This window comes from Culex pipiens, chromosome 1 (genome assembly GCF_016801865.2).
Source record: "Culex pipiens pallens isolate TS chromosome 1, TS_CPP_V2, whole genome shotgun sequence".
In the NCBI taxonomy this organism is placed as follows: Eukaryota; Metazoa; Arthropoda; class Insecta; order Diptera; family Culicidae; genus Culex; species Culex pipiens.
The window spans coordinates 122,104,175-122,117,378 of record NC_068937.1 but is presented as its reverse complement, the minus strand read 5'-3'; the positions used below and the strand labels follow the sequence as shown (position 1 = coordinate 122,117,378).

Sequence of the window (13,204 nt, the reverse complement as noted above, 5' to 3'; positions counted from 1 at the left end):
CGCGCGCGCACAAATTAACATTCCAACGCCCAAGGCTCCAAAAAAGTTGGAACGGTAACTTCAACTCGCTGGTTCTCGGGCATAACTCAACCAATCAAGATGATTTTTCTTTCCAGTGATTTGTTAGGATGTCTAGATGATTCTAGAACTTTGCAGAACTTAATTTGATCAAATCTGTAATTTTTGCGATCAAAAACATCGTTCCAACTTTTTTTTTCGCGTGTAAAAAAAAATTCGCCGAAAATTCCGCGGAGGCAGTCGTGGAACGATGTTTTTGATCGCAAAAATTACAGATTTGATCAAATAAAGTTCTGCAAAGTTCTAGAATCATCTAGACATCCTAACAAATCACTGGAAAGAAGAATCATCTTGATTGGTTGAGTTATGCCCGAGAACCAGCGAGTTGAAGTTACCGTTCCAACTTTTTTGGGAGGCTTGGGCGTCCGTGTAAGTTGGACATGCGTTGGGCGTTCCAGTGTTAAAGTACATTATCGATTGCGAGTCTTTTATTTTTGGCGCGCACAGGTTTTTTTTTTTTTTTTTCTTCACAACTTATTTTTATTAGGTCCTTTTAGGTGCTACGACCAGGTTAGGACCGAGGATCAAAAATACAACAAATAATAAATAATAAAAAAAAAAACGTAACTGAATCAGATGATCATTTTCTCGTGCCATGTGTCAGCAAGTGTGCGATCACGTCAATCTGTTCCTCGGGTGTCTTGCACTGCCTCAAGCGAACTCTGTATTCTCGGTAAATGGCCCACAGCTCCGACTCGCTGTACAGCATCCGTTCACCTTGTTGCTCCTTCGGGGTTGCACCGGCGTCGGCGCCAGTATTTCCTTGACTTCTTCCTGCGGGACGAGGATGTTTATCTTCCGGTACCGCTCCAGGTAGCGGAGGAAAATCCGCCGCGGTAAACACGGCTCCTGCAGGAGTCTGTTTGTCCTTCTTCCATGCTGGCGGCTTCGGCTTGGACGCCTGCTGCCTCGACTGGATGAACTGCGCACGTTTGGGACAGCTGCGGTCCAGACCCTCGTGGGATCCAGAACAGTTGACACATTTCTTGGCTTGCGTTTCTTCTGCTTTGCACTTTTCTGTGTTGTGGGGACCCCCACAGCTGCTGCACCTGGGCTTGAGATGGCAGTTACTGGTTCCGTGACCGAACTGCAAGCAGTTCTTGCACTGGGTCACGTGCGGTTCTTTGTTCCGGTAGGCCACCCACCGGACGACGACTGGTCCCACTTTCTTTACCTTGCTACTCAACTCCTTCAGACTGGTGTGCCCCTTAGGGAAGAGCACGATGAAAGGCGTCTCATCGATGGCGGGAAGCTGCTGCTTCCGCCTGATGGCGTGTACTGCCAAGACGTCCAGCTGATGTTCCGTCTTGAGCAGCTCCTTGATGTAATCCGGTTCCACGTTCGGGAGACCTCGCATTACTACCCGGTGCGGTCTCGCACTGCGCTTTCCGTGCGTGTAGAACTGCACCTTGTTCTTCGTCAGGTGGGCTTGCACCGTGTCGAAGTCGTCGCTCGAGTAGCACGTAATTTTTGTGCCGTACCGCGTCAGTTTGTGTTCCGGCTGGACATCACACGACGACATCACCTTCGCAAGGCGGGCGAAGCTCATTTCTTTCACCACCAGCGGCGGCTGCTTCTTCTCCCCGGCCGACTTGCCGGTTGCTGGTACCACGGGGATGGTTTTTTCTGCTGCTGGGTTCGCATTGTTGTTGTTGTTGCTCTCCTCCGCTAGCGGGCTGAACTTGTTGTTGCTGAGCAGTTTCTCCACATCGCCGTCGTTGCCGCCATCGCCGACGTTGATCTCCTCCTTAGCCTTCATGCGGCGAACCTTGACCACGGGACGAAATTCGCCCCCGTCCTCTCCTCCTCCTTCGGAGTCTTCCACCTCCATGCCCGTCGCCGCCTGCGTCTTGGGTTGAAACCCGTCCGGTTTCTCCCACACACTTTTCCTCAAGGCCGCGTTCCAGTAGAACGTCCTTCCATTCTCAGCCCTGTGCTCCGTCCACTCACTCTCCACCGTCGCGGCCGCCGCCATGGCCGTCGGCGAAAGTTAACAAAACACCGTCAAAAACGCGCTAAGCTAGCTCGAAAGACGACCAAACCCAACGAAAGTTGAACAGGGAGTGGCGTGCACAGGTTTGTCAGAGAGCAGCTGACACCCCCTCGAGAAGTGTAAAAATTTATCACTTCCGATTCGTCATGTTTACAGTCATGGATAGCGTTTTGGTTGATTGATGGCGGTGAAATATGTCCATTTGTCGAATGTCCAATTGCTTTGTTTTTTTTTTTTTTTGTTAGTTGAAAATTGAGGGCCAGTCGAGGGGCCAGTCGTTACATTGGGTGACTACTTCAAGCAAAACAATGTAAATGGACCAAAGCCGAAGTGTAAACAAAGAGTCTGTCCTGCTCGTTCCTAATGTAAACATCCATTGACGTAAGCAGGACAGACTGTTTGTTTACACTTCGGCTTTGGCCCATTTACATTGTTTTGCTTGACTTCCAATTCAAAATAAATAGCGTAACTACACGATCATCAGGGATTACTCAGATTACCTTGATATCATTTTGAGAAAGAGTTTAAATTAGTTGACAGTGGGTTATTTATGTGAGTGGAATCGAGCTGTCAAATCTGCAACATGGAGATAAACTTTCTGTTTCCATGGCACTTCGAAAAGTTTAACTCCTTGTTGCACGCACACACTCTCGCTTTTAATTTCTCGATTGGTTAAGTGGATTAGTTGTTATAAGGCTTTCTAGTCAGAAAATTACCAACACATTCACATGACAGCTGGACGTTTGTTTGCATCAAGTTTCCTATCTCTTTCTAGCAAATGTCCAAGAAGGGGGTTAAGAGATTTCCAAAAAAGTTTCCACGTGGTTTATGGATGGTCCCATCAGTTATTCTTAAATTCCATGCCACGACTACAAACCCCCAAATGTCCTTCGCACAACAAAGAAAATATCCAGAGTTTTTTTTTGAAAAGGACCAATAAACTATTGTCTTTCATATGTTTATAGGACCTAATCAAAAAAAACTCTAGATATTGACACTTTTCACACCCCCAAAATAAAGAAAAACAAAGTGAACGCGACCTGTACGTGCGCACTTTTGGCTTCTTACAAAAATAAAAGTAGGCAAAGAAACACCGCCACACTTCCAACATCCATTTTGCACGAAGGGCACGTCCAAGCCATAAAAAATCGCAGTTTTTTTACTCCCTTTTCGGAAGAATAACTCGCGGAAGTGCGTGAATTTTCAGGCCGAGCACAATCTTTTCTGACTTGCCTTCGTTTCCTTCCAGATAAAATATTTGCAATGTTTTTTGACATTTTGTGCTGGTTTTGGTTTTTTTCAACCGAAATTGTCAGCATTGTTTCGATTTATTTCAGACGTTTTGCTTTCATCGCACTGCTGGGCAAGCTCTACGCGATAATCCGCTGTTGTGGTAGTAGCAATTTCCACCGCCAGGCGTCGCTCATCTGTCAGAACAGAGTGCTTGCGGCAAATATCGACGCGTTTGAGGTTAGGGCACGCAAATATTGAGCCCGATAGTGCAAGGATGCAGAACTGCTACTGGCGGCACGTTTTATTTGCGGATTAGTGTCGAACGTGTCCCAGCAGTGGAATGTGTGTGAGAGTTTTGAAAATAAAAAAAAATTCAACACACGTTGAGGAAAAAAAATCACCATTGGTGACATGGGACAGCTAGGTGGAAAACCTTTGAAAAACAGAAGGTAGCTGACATTGGCAAGAGGGGAAACGTGAACCGGTAATCCTACAGTTGGAGGAAAGCAAATATACTTAATTTAATTACGGGACACTCTGAAACGAATTCAATGTCACAGACATGCGACCCGCCTTGAAGTTGTCTCGAAAGTTTACTACTATGCAGTTTGAATGCAGCAACTGATCTTACTAAAAGTTTGATAGAAACTGCAAGTAACCTAAATCAACGTAAAAAAAACTAAACGATTTTCAATCTGTGACGACCAAACTGACCATCGCAATCGCAGTGACGCTCCTACTACTGCTGGAAAAGGTGAAAATTGAAGGCGACAGTTTTCGTTTTACTTTGGATTAATTATGCTAAGCGGATGTGACCGGAATGAAACGAGCGTGTCGTCGAGAGGGTAATGTGATATACACAGGGTGACCTCTCAAATCCCATTTTCAAATTCCCGACTTTTTCCCGACTTTCCCAGAACCTCAAAAAATAGGTATTTTAATCTGAAGAATGATTTCATTTCAAAGACTCTTTATAAAAAGTCAATATAAACTATTGGACAAAATTTAAAAAAATCAGACAATTTAAGTGAATAAATATAATTTCAATTCAAATGATGATGACAAAAAGTTAAAGATAACAAAATTTTAAAATTTATTCTTATGTTTATATTTTTAATCAAATCTTTAGATAAATATCTTTTCCCTTGATTAAAATTATTATTTTTCAAAGAATTTAAAAATATCTATGAATTTGTTTAAAAGATGTTTTACGAAGAATCCTTTAAAATTTTATAAATTTTGCTATTTAATTTTATGAATCAATTTCGATTTATCGAAGTGCCAGTATTAAAATGTTTAATGCTCAATAAAAACTTCAGTTTGAAAACACTTGATATAAAACCACTTATTTCATACGAATGTTTCTTTAAAAAAAGTTCTCTAAACTTATTTGTTATAACTCAAACAAAATCTTATTTATTTAATCAAGCCAATGCAAATTTTAATGAATTTTTTATCGCAAAAAAAACATGACAAATCTTTTACAAGCTATTGAGAATAAATTGTTATACGTTCATTAAAAAATTTCTTAACAAGTGAAGGCTTTTTAAACTTTGTACAAATTTTGAATTTTCAAAGCACAAAACGGAAAAAGATGAAAAACTTCAGAAAAACAATATTTTCGTAAATTCATTAATATACTGACCATATCTGAGAGTCCAAAATTTTGATTAAATTTTTTACCAGCCTTATTTACAATTTCAAGGTTTTGAAATATTTTTAAAATGTAAAACAGTTTTTCCATTTTTTCATTCAGAACAAAAAAACGTTTGTATTATTTTCGATATTAAAAATTTCCGAAAACTGAAAACGAAGCTTTATCTATAGTCTATCACACAAAAGTTTAAGGGAAACAATATTTGAAAGCACTGAATGAACATTTAAACAAATTGAACACAAATAAAAACTATGCCAAACTGAAGTTGGATTTGGCAAAATGAAACAGAATCAGAATCATAACTATACGCTGGTCATGTTGTTATTTGAAGTTATATGTTATGTTATCATTTATTTGATAAAGTTAGTCAAAAATCAATAACAATATTTTTGTTCATAAAAAATTGGGTCAAAAACATACCACAATTATCTTCTGAAATTTATTAGGATTTTAACGTCTTATGTCTTAAAAAGCCTTTTCATTCTCATATAGATTGAAATAAGGAAAGGAACCCTAAATGTGAAGTTCGATGCTAAAGACGAAATGAGTGAAATTAATTTCTAATGTGTACAAAACATTTTAAAATTATTCAAGAGTTTGAAAATATTTTCCAAACAGGTATGATTGGGATTCCCGACTTTTCCCGACTTTCCAGATTTCCCGACTTGAGTGGCCACCCTGTATACATAGCTTCCGGATGGAAGTGCGAGTGGGCGAGGGAGTGAGCTTAAACATCCCAAAATTTTAGTATTTTTGAGATGGGCCTAGTTCCACTAAAAAAAATCACAACTCTCGGTGTAGTAATATATAAATCCTTTCAACCATCATTAATTTGCGTTTTGTTTTTTTACCCAATTCTTGTTAAATTTTGACGGAATATTCCACAATTAGGCTTTCTAGTGAGAAATTTACCAACACATTCAAAGTTTGTTTACATGGCAGCTGGACGTTTGTTTGCATCAGGTTTTCTATCTCTTTCTAGCAAAAGTTTTTTGTCAGGCGACTTCTAGCTGGTTATTTTTACTGACCGCTCGATATGTCAGCCAACATACTTCGCAGGGCTGTGACAGCTCGAGCTCGATCATTGTTTGCATCAGGACACTGTGACGAGAAGTTCGTCATTTTTGGGTTAAATTATATTTTTTTCACTGGGTCTAGAAAGCCTTATACTTTTAACACAACTTTGATTATTTAAAATAGCCTTGGTTTTTCTCCCAGCTCAAAAGTTTCATTAAAGTAACCATGTTTCCAACCCCCACCATAAGGAAACCCACTTGTTCTGCCTCAAATTACTTGGCGTTTGATGTGCACAATTTAAGGTTTACGACCCTATCGTTGATAACGAGCTCGAAGTGTGACTCAAGTGGTGGCTCGCTTTTAATCCCTTCTCACCCTTGGTAGTAATTCCCGAGAACGCTTTCTTAAATTTAGCCAAACAATTTTGCGAGAAAAGGGATTTAACTTTAATAGTTTTTACCATTTATCTATCACATTGCAGCAGTGAGCGCTCGCTTTCGTGAATTGTTTAATTTGATCCAATTGATTTCCGATGCTTTGCATCAGAACAAAAAATTCCATCAAGTATCGACAAAAACCAAATTCCTCGGAAAAACATATCACATGTTACGGCAACAAAGTGGTGTGAATGTGACCACACGTTGGAAAAATATTTTCCGCATTTTTTCCCGGGTACGCACACCACATAAAGTGGTGCAAAAGTGTTGCATTTTCACGCCCCAACCGTTGTCAGTGGAGGCCATTCCGGAAATTCCTTTGCGAACGAGTGGTACGCGCAACGAAAAAGTGGAAAAATGTCACACCAAAAAAAAAATGCCTCCAAAATGTGAAATTATTCATTATTATAAAACCATTAAATGCATCAGTGTCTGCCGCACGGTATTTATTGAAAGCATGCCTCAGACAAAAGGACGTTCAAAATTGACTTGAAAAATAATCATTTTAAATACTTCATTTTACATTATTAACATTGACAGCTTGCAGAATTATGGTCTTGAAAAAGTGGGTATTTTTACATGATTTCGGGAAGCGGTCCAATTTGATCAGCTTGACAGATGTTTAGTTTAAATGCGTCTCAATATTGATGTTTCAAAACTTGTTGTCTTTGACTCGTCCGTTAGCAATATGAGTGAAATAAAAAATAATCGGTGTCGGCAATTATTTAATGACAGCGCAAATGCTTTGTCATCTCATCTTTGTCAAACCCGAACCACTTAAACCAGCTCAAGAATGTGTTTTGCGGGTATACGACAGATTTGGGTGAATTTCATTCAGTTCAATTTTGACGATTCTCAGTGATTTTGGATATGCGTATATGTTTGACATTTGATTTACACTGTCATAGAAATAATTATGTTTGGGTTATGCTAGGATTCATAAAAAAGCTAAGTCACACATTTGTGATTTGGTTATCTTTTATTTTTTGCTCAAATTGTGTGTACTTAAAAAACAAATTCAGCACTTTTAACTCTCGCCGTATTAATTATGTTAACTTGGTTAAACATTTGCCAGCTTTTTCAGCATACTCAGAAAACATTCCCCATCCATTGTCCATTGTTGAAATTGGCAAACAAAACATCAAAAGCGAAAGGTCACGATGCTGCTGCCGGAAGGACTTGCCCTTGGCACGCGTCCTGAGGGGCTGAGAACCGCAAACAAGCGCCAACTTTTCCACGCGCTAACTGCGTTTGCAAGGCCCCCGAGGGACATTTGGCAAGAAACCGTGACCTCGAAGAAGCATGGCTTCAAGGTCCCTCCGGAATTTCATCCCAGATGATTTACAGTTTTCTTTTCGTCCGAAACGTTGCCAAGTAAATATCGATTTAAAATTAATTTTATTTTACTTTCTTTTTGTCCCCCAGCACTACCGAGGATCGCTCAAGTCGCTCAACACCGGCATCGTGACGCTGCTCAACTATGGCAAGCACGTGCCTCCGGCCGTTTCGCACGTGACGTTGGCCCACGAAATTGGACACAACTTTGGATCACCGGTAAGTGCAGTTTGGTTTTGCTGAGATTAAAATCTTGAAGTATACACACGCAGGCAAATGTTTTGTAGAATAAGCCTGTACGAGGCTAGTTTCAACAAAAAAAATTGTTGAATATAATCAACGCCGATTTTGCGTTGAAACAAACCATGATTTTCTCAATTCCACAAAAATCTTTTGTTGTTTTGAAAAAGTTGCTTTGACGTTTAGCGTCGATTCAACAAAAATCTTTATTTTCAAATCAACAAAATGTTTTGTGATTCAAATATGCCTTATTTTTTTTGCGTGCAACAATTATAAATGGAACCTTCAATTAGTGTGTATTCTGACAAGAGATGGAATATCCCCACGCTGAATGAAACATACTCAAAAAATGAAACATTATAGATCCATTTATAGCCGTAATGGTTTAGAAATTAATCAAGTTAGGATAAGTGAGAATTCTCCAACAGATATTTAGCCTAACAAAATCCATCACAACGTTTAAAGTGAGTCATCTGACATTTTAAAACCACAGTCTGTCACCGGTACAATTTCTCAATGATTTTTTCCTCCACTGACGGAAAACTTTTTCTTTTATTAATTTCCCCTCCCATCTTTTTTTTTATTTGAGGTTTTTTTGAAAGAAAAAGAAACGCTTCCCCAAGCAGCATTTATTGTCGCCAAGCCTTATTTGCAACTAATTCAAAACAATCCAATATTGCTCAGGCAACATGTACGCAACACTCCTGGTGACAAAAAAAGCGCACGACAACAACGCGATTGGCAACAATAGCCAGATAGTTGTGAACGTGTTGCGGCAATGTTTCCTATGCGATGCTTATATTAGTAGGAGAAATTGATGGTGTTGCAACAATGTAACAAATATGTTGGAAATATGTTACCATTATGGTGAAATTTTTGGTTGCTTGAAATCAAACGTGTACCCAACATGATTTCAAGCGCAACAAACTTCTAATTAATTTCTCAATAAATATGTTTCCGCTTTGGTTTCGCTACAAAACAAAAATGGATAAGTCTGGAAAAATAAACCAGTCGCATTTTTCGTCGACAACAAACAAAATTGTTTTTCTTAAAGGTATAGAAGGTGTATTTCTTTGGCCATTTCAAGTTTACCGAGTAAAATTGCATTCTACTCGTGATTTTTTCATGCGCCCTGAATATTTTTAAAATTTGCTATCTTTTTTGGAGCAATTTTTGTATCAAAATTTTAAAAGCTGGCTAATATTTCTGATAATTTTCTGGGCTTTAATACTAGCTACGCAGAATGTCAATCTTGTATCAAAAAATTATACAAATTGGGTTAAAATAGCTGAAAATTGACTTAAAAATATTTTTTCCAATCGACCATCATGGCGCTGTGTACGCACAGGGGTGTATTCAGGAATCTTTAATAAAATAAGCTGTATGAAAATTGTTGTTTGAATAATTTTAATAATTAGTTTGCATTGGGAATCAAGACAAAATTCAAATTTGCATCCCATTTAATTAATTTTGCTCTTAACAAAAATCAGAAATTTCAAGTCTACTAAACATTTTCATGTTTGTACCCATGCAAATACCCAAACAAGTAATTATAAAGATTGTTGTGAACGAGAGTTAAGATAAGTTTAGTTAATAAAGCTTCGGTGTTTATTGATTAAATATTCTTTAAATAGCAACGAGGTTTACTGCCACACCAAAACCATTTGCACTACAACTCACATGTCGTGGCGGTCTCTAAGGCATGATTTCTACTCAAAAATTTACTGTATGGGGAGAAGTTAACTGAGTGTCATCAAAATAGTGCCCAATTTGGTCAACTTCTCTCTAATAAATGTTCCTTAGATATTGTTGCCAGGAACTTATATATACAGCCATTCCACGTCAAACAGGAAGTCTTCAAATCAAAAAGCTCCGATTTGGCTCACATTTGGAGTGGGGGTTCTTTGACCCAAATAATTAGACCTGTATTTTTTTGTTTGGCGATTAGGGTGCTCCTATCCGAAATAGGGTGGTCCAAAACATTGCGTTTTCCGTCGATTTTCGCAATAACCAAATTTTTTTTAAACGCGACTATACCTATACTTTTTTGGAAACCAAAATTTTCGTTATTGAAATACGCAACTTTTGGTACCCAAACATTTAAAGGTCACCGCTTAAATTATCAGTTATCACAGTTTTAGTGAAAAGTGTTGATTTTTACCCGTTTTAGTAATTTTCCCATTTTTGCGCGCAGCGTATGTTCAAAAAATCATATCTCCGAATCGTGTTAATAGATATTCGCAATTTTTGGATATGTTATTTAAAATATTACAAGGAATTAGGGAAAAATATTTTCAGACATGGGCTTTTGGTCCCGAGACCTTGGAATCGGCAAATAAAATTTTCATAGGACCTTTTCAAATATTCAGCTGGCTAGGACCTCCATTTATTTATCTTTAAAAGCACAACCTTTTTTTCAGCCGTTCCGGAGATATGATTTTTTGAAAAATGTGGTTTTTGCGAAAATCAACGAAAAACGTCATTTTTTGGAAACCCCTATTTCGGATAGATTTACCATAATCGCCGTACAAAAAATACAGGTCTAATTATTTGGGCCAAAGAACCCCCACTCCAAATTTGAGCCAATCGGAGCACTTTTGATTTGAAGACTTCCTGTTTGGCGAGGAATGGCTGTACAATAAGGATTATACAAATATTTTCAAAAGTTTGTGTCACCACTCCCTTCAAAATCGACCCGAAAAATCAGGGGGCAAAAAAAGATTTTTTTTTTCAAAAAAACTTAAAAAAATCAATGGAAATTTAAGTGCAATCAGCTGAAATATGTTGAAAATGCTTTCTTCTGCGTTTAGAATAATTTTTAGGATGTTTGATTTTATTCAAAAGTCATCTGAATTTTTGTTAATTTTCAATGCACAGTACGGCAAAAAGCTTTCATCCACCCCGGGATTCGAACTGACGACCTTTGGACTGTGAGTCCAACTGCCTACCAGCGACTCCACCGAGACAGGATCCAGGGAGACGACTCCTACACCTGGATTGAACTAACAACCTCACCTCTAGGTTAGACCGGGGCCAACATTTTCGTTCCCGTCCGACGGAAGGCGTGATCAGATTAATCTCGTCTCGAAAAATGCCACCGGGACCGTTTGGGATCGAACCCAGGCCGACTGAGTGAGAGGCAACACACTTTAAATAAATTTTATAATCCATAGCCTTTTTCATAATGTATCGAACAAAATGATGCCAACCTTCGAAGTTCTATGATTTTTATTATGTTATTTTTATGTTCGACAAAATATTACTTCATTTAAGGATAAACCCTTTCTTCCTTAAAACTTAAATTTTGTTTTTGCCTTTTGTTTTGCGAGTCCTCTTTTTATTCCCACCGATAATCATTATTAAGAATAAAGGACAAAACCTATTAAAAATAATAAAATAAATAAATGTGAAAAGCTTTCTGAATCATTCACCCTTAGTACGTCCCTGCTTATCTCTTTCTGAGCAAATTGCCACATTTCACTTCTGTTGCAGCAACGTTTTAGATATGTAGCAACAAAGTTGAACATACATATCGAACATCCCAATTTGTGTAACGTCGTGGTAACATAATGGAAACATAACATTTGCAAACATTTTCTTTGTCTAGAGAACTGTCAAACGAAAAAATGTTCTCGTAATTGATGAATATTTTAGCGAGTGATAACAATATTTAACGAGTCCTTGAAAAGAACTGTGTGTATTAGGTGTGTTTTATGCATCTGAGAATAAAACTTCTCGATGGCGGATGGTTCTTGATGCGTGGTTCCCCTCCTCCTTGTAAAAAGCAAGTGGGGCGAGGAACCGGGCGCGTGTACCGTCAGCCCGACGCTGATTTCGGCTCTCCCGCACCCACGGAGGATGTTGTGTTTGGTGGTGGGCCACCTTCTGGTGTCCAGGTCGGAACCGGGAAAGAGTTTCATCTGCAAAACTGATGGGCAAAGCTGTCCACCGGTGGGAAGCTCAGTGGCTACGTGTAGGCGGCTCGGGACACCTAAATACGCTTCCCGTTTGTGTGCAGAGTGCCGACTTTATATCCAACTGCCTTTTGGACGGAATTTTTTGTACTATTCAATTTGTTTAAGTGCATTAAACCCCATTCCGTTCAGCATTTATTTCCATTGTGATTTGTTTTTATTTGTTTCGATGCGTGCAGCAAAAGGACGAACTGCATCTAATTCCTATTTTTTCACTGAAGTTGCGTTCATGTCATGGCAAACGATATTTACAATAATCGTTATCAAGGAAACATTGCTGCAACTAATTCACAACATTCGTCGCTCAACATGAAGAAATGTTTTGTTTTGTTTCAACATTGGTACAATAATGTCACCGAAACGTTGCAAAAATAAACAAAATCAAATAGTTGCCACAGCAGATAATGGTAACCATTTCATGAAGAGCTATGTTTCGATGTTACATTTTCGCAAATTGAAACATTGTTGCTCCTTTGTTGCAACTTAATTGGACTTAGACGTTTTTAGCATGTTGCGCGATGCTGCTTGGGTTCAGACTACTCCGGAAGATGCAAAAATACCCAAACCCCATGTTCAACCAGCCGGAATCGGTAATGAAGAGAAAAGTCGTCCTGAATTGGTTTGTTCGATTTTCTTTTAAATAAAATTCGACACACTTACACAAAAAACTTTCTTCCTTTCATACTGAAAATTGCGTTTTTTTACTTCTTCTGTTTGCATTCCAGAAGGAATTTATCGATTTGTTAGTACGCATTCGTAGCGGCTGTTTAAACGGGACGGGACGCGTGCCTGTTGCTGGACGGAGCCAGCTGTAATCAAGAAATTGCTGGAATATTAAATTTTGTTTTCATTCAAAAGATATGGTATTTTTATCGTCATGCAGTTGACTCTCTGGTTGTCGATACTCGTTGTCTCAATGTTGCTCCATCTATCGATGGTTTCTTCAGTCCCTCCAAATTGCATGCTTCGATGCTCGTCTTGTCTCGATATTCTCCTAACTAGTTGAATCCTTCTCTCGATGGTTTCTTGGATTTTTTTGCTCCAAAAATACTTTCCGGTTGTCAATATTTTATCTTTCTCGATATTCTTTTTTAATTTGAAAAAACCAGCTAGTCGACTGTTATTCAAAGCAACCATGCCAGCTATACAGCAAAATATTTTACATTACAGAATATTCGGTCCTTAAGTTAACAATTTCCTCAAATAATTCAACAAATACAAACATTTTTAACACTCTCTC

The 13,204-nt window shown here is 38.6% G+C and overlaps 1 protein-coding gene across 1 annotated transcript in view; it reads left to right on the top strand.

Moving 5' to 3' along the window:
* Positions 1 to 13,204, top strand: part of LOC120424630 (uncharacterized) — a 237,581-nt gene that overhangs the window by 206,920 nt on the left and 17,457 nt on the right. Inside the window, exon 9 of the mRNA XM_039588796.2 lies at positions 7,841 to 7,969. Within this exon, the coding sequence (XP_039444730.1) occupies positions 7,841 to 7,969 (129 nt within the window). The remainder of the gene's footprint in view (positions 1 to 7,840; positions 7,970 to 13,204) is intronic.